The following is a 13,092-nucleotide window of genomic DNA, read 5'->3' on the forward strand; positions in this document are numbered from 1 at the left end:
TTACATGCTGCTATGCCGGGTGCTGTTCAGATGCAGTAGGTTAAACGAGTTGAGTCGTGTATGGAAATAAATTAGTGCTGTCAGCTTTGATACATACTTGTGCATCTATTGTGTCTTGTTGGGAATGATCTGAAGCCGTAGAAATAGACTGTCCCTTTCCACACACGCTTAGAAAATCTGGTGCACGTAATGCTGTTGCAGAATAAAACGCAGATAGAGACATATTAACTGAAAAAAATATGAGCACAAAAAAGCAGCTGTAGGTTACTATAAATATAAATTTCCACTCTGCTACACATAAAAGGTATTTTTTACAAGAATAAAACATGTTTATAATGCAATATGAAAACGTCATAGCCCTTTATCACCACACAAAACAGTATATATAATATTGTTTCTGTCTCATAATGATACAAAGCTATGGCAGATTGCAAAAGGAAGTTATTTCAACACTAGATGCCCCATTAGTTTGACAAAAGCTTGTCGTTAAATATATCTTTTGCTGGACAACAGGCCCGTAAACACTTCAAAGCTTGAAAAGATGTTAGGGTCATATTACTTTCAATTGCACGTTATAAGTGACAAACTCACGGCGCTTACGAAGATGAATCGAGCAGCATTTAATGGGAATTAACAGATTGATGCACTGATGTCATGCTAAGTATATCTCAGCATGTTTTTGAAGAATAGCACTATTTAATTAGAACATAGCGATTTCACTGAGCCAATTCACAATTCCAGTCAATCACGCAGCCTCGGATTACGTTGTAATGATCTGGGTGTATGTTGCTTTAAAAACCGTGTTTGGGGTTTCCCTGAGCCTTGCAAATGATGGAGGCGAATATGTTACACCATTCTCTGCTTTGTGCTTTTCTAAAACAAAATATGATGGTAAACGGTAACCTGTGTCATGTGGATCATTAACAATGCACTATAGGTTACAATGCAAACAAGCAGGACAAGTGCTCACGTTGCATGAGTGTTGTCTCAAACATGATGTTTGTCATGTTGCCTCACACAGCCTGAACACAAACACTCTTCTGCAGACAAATTACCATAACAGATACTCTTTACATGTCAAACATAACTAAACATTAAACACTAATAGGTCGTTCCCTCAAAAACACAAAAAATTACACTTAATTTCAGCATTTACTCTTCTGATCCAGACCTATAAAAAGAATGCTGGGAACTAAAAATCCCCTGCCCAGTTTCAGTTAATTCAACACAAATTATTCAGGTAATTCCAATATAAATGGATTAAGTAAACTTTTTTACAATAAACAGTTTTACATATTTAAGTGAATTTTACACAATAAAATTAAGTAAAGACAAAATGTTCACTAATTTTAATTGTATGGATTTAACTAATTTTAATTAAGTAAATTTAACAATTTTTATGGTGTACATTAAAAGATCATATTCATAATTCCTGATTGTGATGTGTTTTATCTCCATCAGATTCTCATCAGTTCACTCTGGATCTGAAAACAGTGAATAAACGCCTCCATCTGACTGAGAGGAACAGAGTGATTACTGGTATTGACACAGTCCAGCCGTATCCTGATCATCCAGACAGATTTGATTATTACAAACAGGTGTTGTGTAGAGAGAGTGTGTGTGATCGACGCTGTTACTGGGAGATTGAGTGGAGTGGAGAATATGTGTTTATATCAGTGTCATATAAGAAAATCAGCAGGAAGGGACGGGGTAATGAGTGCGAGTTTGGACGTAATGATCAGTCCTGGAGTTTGTACTGCACTCCTGACAGTTACTCATTCATACACAATAACATAGAGACTGAACTCACCATAGTGTCCATCAGCAGTAGAATAGGAGTGTATGTGGATCACAGTGCAGGAACTCTGTCCTTCTACAGCATCTCTGGAGACACAATGAGTCTCATCCACACAGTCCAGACCACATTCACTCAGACGCTCTATCCTGGGTTTAGGCTTTGTAAAGGATCATCAGTGAAACTGTGTTGATGAGTCAGAATAGATTGTAGAGAGATTCTACTCATAATACTTAGAGCTTATGATAAATCAGTGACTGTCACACACTGGCTTGACTAGATGATCCAAGATAAGAGGCTTGATGCAGAAAGATGATGAACACTTTAACACAACTTTAACACAAGACAAAGAACATAAAATGACTGAGGGTTTAAATAAACTAGATAACAAGAGACTAAATGAAGGACAGATGATGGTGATAAGTTGTCATGGTTATAAACAAGGGTTGCTATGGAACTGAACAAGATAGCAATGGAAACGGGATCCAGAAACTAATTCACAGGCACTACATGAAGACAGAGACATACAGGTAATTCTGACAGTAACAGTGAGATGTTATAGAGTCTCTTCATTACATTAATACTACAGCTGAACTTCTGTCACTGAAAAAACATGTTCAGGTTCTTCCGGTCGAGCCCTAGAGCAATATTGGTTGAGTAAACAATGAGCTCCCACTAAACTCCATAATAAAAGTCAGAGAAGGTTTAAGGATGAGTGAGAAAAACAAGGTCAAGAGCAAGAGAAACCCAGAAAAAAACAGGCAAAGGAAACTAACAGAGAAAAGAGAGGAAATGTGGGACAGAAGAAGATGGAGACACAATGAGACTCACTGCAAACATGTCTGGATGAAACCAGCAAATCCAAGACTTTCAAAACTGAATTTAACACATTCAAAGATGATCTCAAAAGACAAATGAAGAGTGAATTTGCAGAGTTTAAAGAAGACACTGAGTTAGAAGTAACAAGGAAAGAAATACAGGAACAGAAAGTCAAAGTCGAGGGAATATAGACAGATTGAAGAGAATGAATTAATCGCAGAGTTTAAAGATCAATTCCTGTGTAAATTAAGGATCTGAGGATCAAAAACCTATAAGTGTGTAACTTCAACCATACATCTGTGTTGTGCTTTATTTTCTTTGTTTTATATTCAGAATAATCATTTATCATCATCAGTCATGTATGTATTTGTCATTTGATTTACACACTTTATCATTTCATCATTTATTCATTTTATTATTATTATTCATTTATTTTTGTATATTTTATGTTACTTATTTCCTTGTTACTGTAGTTTAATCTTCTGATTGTGGGGTTTCACAGAATGTGGCATGTTTGTCTTCATGAATAAGAGATCAGAGGAATATCACAGTTTCAGGGTTTTATGGGATGTTGATGTGAAGCAGTCTGGAATAAACACACTTGTTGTATTTGTGCTGGTCAGATAGTGATGTGGGGCCTCATTTATAAAATGTTGCACAGAAACCATCCTAAATTTGATATTACAAAATTTCTCAGATGTGCGTACGTGTGATTCACCGTACACACAGAAAACAAGTATACGCCTCTCTTTCAGATGTGAAATCTATAAATCGCAAATTATCTTGAACTTGCGCACAGCTAAATGGTTTCAGTTCTCTGCGTTGTAAAACGACACTTAACTAATGTCATTTACATATAAAAGATCACCAGTCATTGTCCAAATGCTTTAATTTAGAATGGCAAACTGCAAGAATAGCTTAGATTTCCAAAAACCTGCAGTAATCTGACAAGGAAAAGTGCGTATGTACATATGCACTTTTCCACGTCAAAGATCGTTTTTTTTAAATATGAGCTTTGGTGTGGATTTAAGCGTACGCACACTCTAAGATCAAATTTGTGCACACATACGCTTTATAAATGAGGCCCGCGGAGTCGACTAAAAAAAGAGTAGATTCTTGGACTCTGAATAGCCATAGAGTCAGGCTCGACTCCAGCACAGGAATCCACTCTCGTTGTCGACTGTTTCTGTGTCTGAAATCTCTCGCTGACTGATTCTCTGATTCCTAATATAGTGCATGGCAGTCGAGTGCACTATATCAGCAAGGAGTGAAGGAAATGAAGCGAGGAATTCAGACAGTGACGTATTACACCATGTGTCAGAAAGCTGGAGCTGAAACAACTTTTACATACATTTATCCTGTATGCAGCTTACTTTAGAAATACACTGTGTTTCAAATTATTATGCAAGTGACATATCAGTACAATTTCAGTACAATAAACATTCAGATTTTAGTTTTTATAAGGAAGTGTTTGTTTATTTATCAATGTCTTTTTAGATAACTGGTTTCAATCTCAGACAAAATAATTTTCCAGGTACTTAGGTAAATGGAAACCCTACTTAAAGATGTTGTTCCACATTATGAAGCAAGGTACAGTTCTCATGCAATATGGAGAGGAAGAAAGATCTTTCTGAAGATGAAAAGCATGAAATGGTGCAATGTTGTGCAAGGCATGAAAACAACTAATATTTTGTGAAAACTGAATGCAGATTATCAAACTATCATAAGATTTGTGAGTGATTTAGAGCACAGCAGAACTTGGTCAGATAAAGGCTTATTAAGGAAAGTTTCTGTCAAACAAGTTAATTGTATTAAAAGGACAGCTATAAAAAAAAACAATGTTCAGCAGCAAACAGGTATTTGAAGCTGCTGGTGTCACTGGAGTTTTGAGAAGCTCTCCATGCATGCTGGCAGTTGTGTGTAAAATTGCATTTCAGCCACCACTAAACAAACTTCACAAAGAGAAACATTTACACAGCCCATGTCACATTCACAAAAAATTGGTAACATCATCTCAGGTAAGTTATGATATATTCACCACTCAAAAAAGTTTTTATGAAATTGGTTTTTGGTAAATCGATAAAATGTCTGCACTAATGGAATGCCATTATTGTAATAGTTTAGTTAGCTATCAAAGGTCAGCTGCAGTCTGTTAAGCTGTAACAATAACAACATTAATGCTAGTAATATAATGTTGATTAGCCGTATGTTAAGGACTGCCATGGCATTTGTCCTATAAAATACAAACGCAATTGAGTCGCTGTGTACGGTGTGGATACCCAGTTCCAAGCAGATCTCATTGACATGTCGGCCTATTCCAAGGACAATGACAATAATACATATTTGCTAACATGTATCGACGTATGTAGCAAGTATGCATGGTCTAAAGAATAAGAATAAGAGCGTGTTAAAGAATAAGAGCAGGGTTGAAGTGACTAAAGCGTTTTCATTTATACTCGAAGATGGCCGCGTACCTCAGAAATTGCAGAAGGACCAGGGAAAGGAATTTTTCAACAAACATTTTCAAGATGTGATGAAAAAGCATGACATTAATCATTTTGCAACGGCTACTGATTTGAAAGCCAGTGTCGTGGAACGATTTAATAGTACGTTAATGAGGCTCTGGTGTTTCAAAATCTCTATGGGGATATAAAGAAGAATGAAAAAGTCGTATTTAAATATAAAGTCGGAGACGTCGTTCGAATTTCTAAAGTGAGAGGCCCGTTCACCAAAGGATATGAACAGAACTACACAGAAGAATTTTTCACTATAGCCTCATGTATTCCGCGCCAACCGCCTGTCTACAGACTGTCTAATTATGACGGGGAGGTCATCAACTGAGTTTTTTATGGAAAAGAGTTACAACAAATAATTGTGAGCGAAAACAAAATGTTTAAGGTGGAAAAGATTTTAGGGCAGAAAAAATAGGGGGGGATCAATGCTTGTTTTAGTGAAATGGTTATTTTAAATTTAATATTTATGTAGACAAAAAAGCTCTGATGGACTTGCAATCACCTTAAAACACTTGAACCCATCCAGGATAAGATCATTTGAGTAAAGAGCTACCATGGGCGACAATGGTTTTTACGTTACGCTGCCTTGCAATGCTTCTTTGTCAGTTTATCCGGAAAATCGTATCTCTAGTTACAGAACAAAGTTAGCGAGTCCTATCAACTTGAAAGGTAAATGCGAGGTCGGTCTCATTGAAATTGAATATCCTAGATGTTGGTACTCCTTTAATGATGAAGCTGGATTTTTCATCCCACACACCGCCCCAGTACCATCCCAGAAACATGCAAATAAACCTGGCGAAAAAGGTTTTAAAGAGTTATCAGGGATTTTTGTATCTCGGAAGATGATGTGACCCGCGCAATAATTAATACGATGTATGTTTACACCAACATTATCCAATATCAATCGTTGGTGATTTGTATGTCCTTCTTTTGACATGCGTACACATAACGGGTGAAAACAATGATACCGTCAGTGTTAGATACGTCAAACTGCATTACACATCGATCAACAAGGAGCTCCAAGGAATACCATTTTCTTACGGGAAAGTCGTCATAAAACTTCTCTTTAAACCGATGAAACAAAACATTTTTTTAAAAAAAATTACATATTCACACATACGTGGAATGGACACTACAGAATATGTTAACTATTACCAAAAACACAGTGATATTTTCACAGTGAAGTAATGCTGAATGGTGTGGATATTAAAATACGATGATCAGAGCCAAAGACGAATTCTGTCTGATGAAGTGCAATGATGTGGCGTACAAATTAAATATTCTGTCAGCATCCCTATTCATCAAGAAAGTAACCACATCACTGCATCTGAGACTGGGGCTTGCCCAGACGCTGCTCTCGACAACTGCCAAGTATCCAATAGACAGAGTTTGTCTAAACAATTTCTCCATACCTGCGGGGGTCCGCGTTTCCAATCAGGAAAATTTGTTTTTAGGAACGCTTCCTAAATCTATCGTTCTGGATATGGTCGAAAACGATGCATTCACAGGATCGTGTGATAAAAACCCATTCGCGTTCAAACATTATGATTTAGAGTTCCTAGCCGTCTATGTTGACGGTCAGCAATTCCCCGCCAAGCCGCTACAGCCGAATTTTCAATCAGAGTCAGCGGTATGAGAATTGTATCAGTTGGCGATGGCATCCAGATGATATCTTAAAAACCAGACGCTCTCTATTGACAGGAATGATTTTCTGAACGGATACACTGCATAGACTGCGGTCAGCACATATCACTCATCAAGTCAGGCAATATCAGACTCGAAGCACGTTTCAGATAGCTGTTGTCGCATACTATTAATTTGATTGTCTATGCCGTATTTGACAGTATCATTGAGGACATCGAAGACAGGTCCTGGTCAATTACTATTAAAAATGAACACTGTGCAACTTGCGGCTATCATGAACAAAATTTCGTGCTACATTCATTTTCTCTGTGTTCTTCTGAGCGATCACCTACCTGAAATAGTGCTAAGGAACTTACCATCCATGGCAATAATTAACACCCATCCAGCAGAGTTACCGGGAGAACATTGATTGGCTGTTCATTTAACGCATGATGTGGTCGCTTGTTTTTTCGACAGTTTTGGCAATCACCCCAACAGCGACCGCTGTTGACACTATATATTCTGACAGACACATCCAGGATTTTGACACTTGCGGACAGCACTGTGTTTTTTCTGTATCATATGGCCAGGAGTCATGACTATAACAACGTGATGAAACTGTATAGTGACGAATATATTATTTATATTGAAGCATATATATATTGAAGCAACCAACCAACATACTCTTTTTCTTTTTGCTTTTTTAGAAGGACGATCATGTTCAGGCATAGTCATACCAGGTTTACTTTTTAAAAAAGTAATTATGTGTCTAACATAATGATTAGGTATTTTAGAATATGGAATGTTTAACTAGCTTTACCCCTGAACACAAACTCCCCCGACTTGTTCCATGAGCTGAGTCCTTTAGCTTTAGACATTTTGTCTAATATGTATCTGCTGTTTTTCATGCTTCTTGACAGTACATTCTTTAGAACTTCACTCACAACGTCATCCACACCCCCGTCGTCTTCAGGTATAGTTGGTGGTCGTTCAGAATATGGTAGCGAGAGTGCTAAAATGTTACTCTCCCGATTGCCTTGTTTAACAATCGTCAAAAACCTGCTCAGGATGTTTGTGTAGAGTTTGGCTTTTTCGTACTGATTCAAATCAAACCTGAGTAAGATATTTCTTATGGATGCATCCAGATCGTTCTCTATGACCTGTTGAATATTCTCACTAACATTTTCATTTTTCAGCTTTTCCAGCTGATGCTGGGGTACTAAATACATTTTCTCTGCATACTCCATCCTCAACCCCATCTAGAAGATATTAAGCTGGAAATAAAGGGTACTGCGATGCTAAGGAGCGGTAAAAGAAATTCTCCAGTCTGATTGAAGACTCGCTTCTTGGCGGATATACCAATTTTTTTATTGGCGACAAATGTAATTGCCCTTTTCTCCATTTAAGTTTTTGTTGCTGTTGTCGGTTGATAGGAATCGTACCATAGAGAATGTTAAGGGCCACTTTGCACAATGTTAAAATATGTTTGTCGGACGCTGATTGTAAAATAAGCTGCTATGTTGTTTAGGCGTAGCTTTATGTATCAGTTTTAACATGTTACAAAGTTTTTTTCGGGAGATAAACCACTTGGCGGTCGGAAAGCAAACCGGTTTTGAGGCAGTATTGTTCAGGAGTTTTTCTTAATAGTCTATCATTAAATATCCAAAAGGCCGGATGGTAGTGTCTTGATTACACTCCATAAAGTATTTTACATTTCCAGGATACATTTGATGACCTAGCACAGCAACTTGATTGGTGTCCCAGGGTTTTTTAAACAGAATCAAATAATTGGTGTTAAAGCTAATGGTTCTGCTGGATTTTCCTTGAACAAATAAATTTTGCATGATATAAATCGCACTGAGATTATGGTGTGAAGACCCTTTTGATTTCTTTGTTCCCGCTCACCTCACGCATCACGTTGTTGATAATTAGTAGGTTAGTTTTGTTCATAGGTAGTAAACCATCAGCATTCAGACTCTCTGGTATTCCTTCCACAAATTTAATGTCATACAATTTAAGTAATTCATCATACAGAGGTTGCAAACAATTGTACAAAAAAATATATATATATATTTTTAATCAAATTTAAACCATTTTCCAGCAGAGTTTTTAAGGAAATAACTCTTCCCCGAATTTGAAGGCCACTGATCACTGCTGAGAAATAAAAATCAGAAGCATCCCATGACCCTCTGTCCATCATCGGATCAGTAGCCATAAGGGAGAGTAGTGAAATCGGATGTTTATTATACACCACCCTAAACCTTTTAACGACTGTTTTGTTGTGCAATGTGAGAGTGGTTTTATTCCTCAAAATGTTTTAAGTGTGGGCCAGGATGCATTGTGCGCTGTCACGTAGCTGTCAACCAGACCAATAAGACTCTCCAACCTAATAGCTTGGGAATTTTTAACGTTGAGCGTTATACCCTTTGCCTTCATGCATATATTATACCTGCGATACCCGTAAGATTTTGAACCGCTAGAGCAAAATTCCGTAATATAATCTCTGTCATCTATCTCATTTGTCAGCTCTCCCAAATGATCCCCCAGAGGTGGGTCCCAGTCAGTCTCCCTAGATTGTCTAAGTATAACAAATGGTTGTCGAGTTTGTCCATTAGTTCGTACAACTCCAAGCATGTGTGAGCCGTTGTAAATGCCCGACAAACACGTTAATGTTAGAGTCTCCCAAACTTCACCTTTTGTGGGACAATGCTGGACAAGAGCAACGTCATCCGAGAAGAATATAAAATATGACAGTCTGTCGGTTTCACCAAAATCAATTCTGGTGAAATGTTCAGGGTCTATCACAAGAGTAGTTTCAGGTAGATTCTCTCTCATAGAGAACCGACCCCACAGACTGTTAAACAAAAACTTGTTTATAGACCTCTGAGCGGGGTTGTGGGAGATCTTTTCTGGGTCGAGATGAATACACTCTTTTTCATAATACTCACGAATGTAAGACTCTTTGTCAGCAGCCATTTTATGGGTAACCAGATGCCTGCTGTTTCAAAAGTAAAAAAATCTTTACATACTCACAAAACTATGTATCCGACCATTGTGGAAAATTCCAAACTTCATTAATCCTGGCAACCACAAACCCTTCTTGATGGCTTTTAAAAGTTCCAGACTGACCCAACACCCCTAAGCACCCTCTCTTCATCCGTATGACTACAGTTTGTTGTCTGGTTTTGAACGTGAGCACTGGTACAACATAACAGAAACATAAGTTTCCCACTGCATCGGTAAGGGAGAACGGGGTGCAGTAATTTGTGGGGCGGATAAATGGTTGCTCTGATAAGGCCATAATAATTTTCGATCGGTTCAAAATCATTGAAAATGATTTGGAGGTGACCGATCAGATAGCTTTTTCTAGCCTGACAAGAGGGATATAAAGCTGGTAAAATCTATGTAACTTATTTTCTCACCATCTACCATTTTGTGATAGAGTTTATAAGCATTAGTACACTCCCCAAACAGTGCATCTCTCGGTTTCAGTCTCTTAGGAGCTGAATAGTTATTTATAAATTCCATCACAGAAGGATCGGTCCTCTTCATCTTTTCCCATTCACACTCCCAAAGAACCTCAATTTGCAAACCGTACGCATTCCGCAGAATATCAGCCTTATCGTCAAATTGACTCCTGAGAACCCCATAGGGCACTCCTGACATGGGACTCATGTCAATGATATTACGCACCGTCTCTCATAAATGTCTCCATGTGAAAATGCGAAAAGCCATTGTATTTAAATGCATCATTAAGAAAATACTCTTGCTCATGACAAGACATAAGATGCTTATCTAACCAACCGACTGTTAAGACGATTAAAAAAGCGGATTTAACACAACAGAAAATCATTGGATCAATTATGAAAACACTGATTCAAACAACGTGGCTATCAAAATAATGATGTTGAGAAAATAACGAACATAGGTCATTAAACAATGACATTAAAGGGTTAGTTCACCCAAAAATGAAAATAATGTAATTTATTACTCACCCTCATGCCGTTCCACACCCGTAAGACCTTCATTCATCTTCAGAGCACAAATTAAGATATTTTAGTTGAAATCCGATGGCTCCATGAATCCTGCATAGCCAGCAATGACATTTCCTCTCTCAAGATCCATTAATGTACTAAAAACATATTTAAATCAGTACAGTGCAGTGGTTCAATATTAATATTATAAAGCGACGAGAATATTTTTGGTGCACCAAAAAAACCAAAATAACGACTTATTTAGTGATGGCCGATTTTAAAACACTGCTTCAGGAAGATTCGGAGCACAAATTAATCAGTGTATCAAATCATGATTCAGATCGCGTGTCAAACTGCCAACGGCTGAAATCACGTGACTTTGGCGCTCCGAACAGCAGATTTGATACTCTGATTCATTTGTGCTCCGAAGCTTCATGAAGCAGTGTTTTGAAATCGGCCATCAATAAATAAGTCGTTATTTTGTTTTTTTTGGCACTCCAAAAATATTCTCGTCTTACAGGTCTTACGGGTGTGGAACGGCATGAGGGTGAGTAATAAATGACAGAATTTTTATTTTTGGGTGAACTAACCCTTTAAGTAAATGTCGATCGTCATAACAGAAAAACAATCTTAACACTCTGGAGTCTGCGGTATCGCCAGCAATACCATCTCGGTTTTTTTCTTACCAGTGTAAAAGAGACTAAAAATACTGTCAATTTTGCACATACAATTAAGAGTTATACTCCATTTTAATGTGTGAAATATCTTCTATTATTTGTGTACACTAAATACAAAATTTTCTTCACATGATGTGCAATAATACGTGCATGCATGAGATCACAAAAATCGTGGTTTTTTTTTTTTTTTGTTTTGTTTTTTCTCAAGATTGGACATTAATCCTGTTATCAGCATGATCACAGAGGGTTTTTTCACATAGCCTACCTGACTGAAAGGCCTCATTATTATGCGGGTCCTTTTGCAGGTCATTATGTGGATCTTTTGTCTTCTCAGGTGTGAATCACAGCATTATTCATGAAGATTCACGCCTCCACGCATACTGTGTTTCTTGACAAAAAATGTCTTACAAAATTTAAATTAATATATTGTTTTATATGAATGAGTAGGCAGGATCATTTTTACATAATTTTTAAGCAAAAACTCTAGTCTACAACCTCCAATACCCAGAAGTCTTGTGAACACAGATTTAATATTATTTTTTTGGCCTTATTTCAGTGACTTAAGTTATTTGTTTTTTCAATAACCATGCATAAACGTTATTCCTTCAAGGAAACAAGCATGTACATACATGTTCCTCACATATTATTATAGCCTAGTTTGTGCTGAATACAGTGTAATAACACTTTTTCCATTAATATGTTTATGAACAACTGAAAAAAGCACAAATGTCAGGGCATGTCAAAACTTCTCCAGGGCCCCCAAAATCCTCAGACCTCAGAGGGTTAACAATCAGCAAGCAATATACTGTAAGATAAAGTTCTTTGGCATAGGCCCCATTCATAGCTCACATCCTAAAGGGTTGTGGACTCTGCATTTCCTGCCTGGAGATGAAGGCAGGGGCATAGCCGACCCCCTGGGAGGTATGGACAGGGACCATCCTGGTAGTGGTGGGGAGGATGGAGGTGAAGGTTGGCGTCAGCATCTGCAAACTCAGACATGTAAGTACTGATCTTTTATACTCCAAGTGTAAGATAATGATTGGTTAGATCTAAACTAATAGGTGACGTAAGGTTTCTGCCCTTAAGGCCTTTTTCCTCCCAAACTTTTACCCGGTGATCCCCCAGGTATTTACTTGTATTGAGATGCTGCTGGATTTTCTCTGGGCATTTTTCCCTGCTATTATTACAGGTAAATTATTTTAGGTGATTTCCACTCATATAGCATTCAAGCATTTTAGGTACTTTCCACTCAAATTGCATTTAAGTATTTTAGGTTATTTCCACTCACATAGATTTAAGCATATATGGCATTATCTTAAAAGCAAGCAAATTGATATTTATTTGAAACAGGTAAATAGCAATGTCAAAATCCAAAATAAAGGGAAAATGATTCATATATTTATGGTGGTGGTGAGTGGGAGAGCAAAAATGTTGCCCCTCTCAACTTGATAACACTATGTGACCCTGTTTGCTACAGACAAAAGTTTTTCTTATATATAGTTTAAACCAGGGAAATAACATTTCCTACAACACTGCATACAAGTTTTAGAAATTAAGGTAATGATGGAACTGGACAAACTTTTCTGCCCTGCAGTACAAGTGTAGTAATAAGGATGCAGTATTGCTGCAGATAGTAAAAGTCCTGATTGTCAATAACTTGTGTTCTTTGAGTGACTGTCTGAGACTGATAT

At 37.4% G+C, this 13,092-nt stretch overlaps 1 protein-coding gene across 4 annotated transcripts in view; it reads left to right on the forward strand.

Moving 5' to 3' along the window:
• LOC127511084 (tripartite motif-containing protein 16-like) overlaps positions 1–13,092 on the forward strand; it is a 106,420-nt gene that overhangs the window by 13,869 nt on the left and 79,459 nt on the right. Inside the window, exon 6 of one of the 4 annotated variants that reach the window (XM_051891529.1) lies at positions 1,462–4,077. The exons of the other annotated variants lie outside the window; for them this stretch is intronic. Coding sequence (XP_051747489.1) covers positions 1,462–1,988 — 527 coding nt within the window. The 3' untranslated portion in view covers positions 1,989–4,077. Of the gene's footprint in view, positions 1–1,461; positions 4,078–13,092 lie in introns of those variants that run through there. 4 annotated transcript variants of the gene reach the window in all.

The sequence above is a fragment of the Ctenopharyngodon idella genome, chromosome 4 (assembly GCF_019924925.1).
Source record: "Ctenopharyngodon idella isolate HZGC_01 chromosome 4, HZGC01, whole genome shotgun sequence".
NCBI lineage: Eukaryota > Metazoa > Chordata > Actinopteri > Cypriniformes > Xenocyprididae > Ctenopharyngodon > Ctenopharyngodon idella.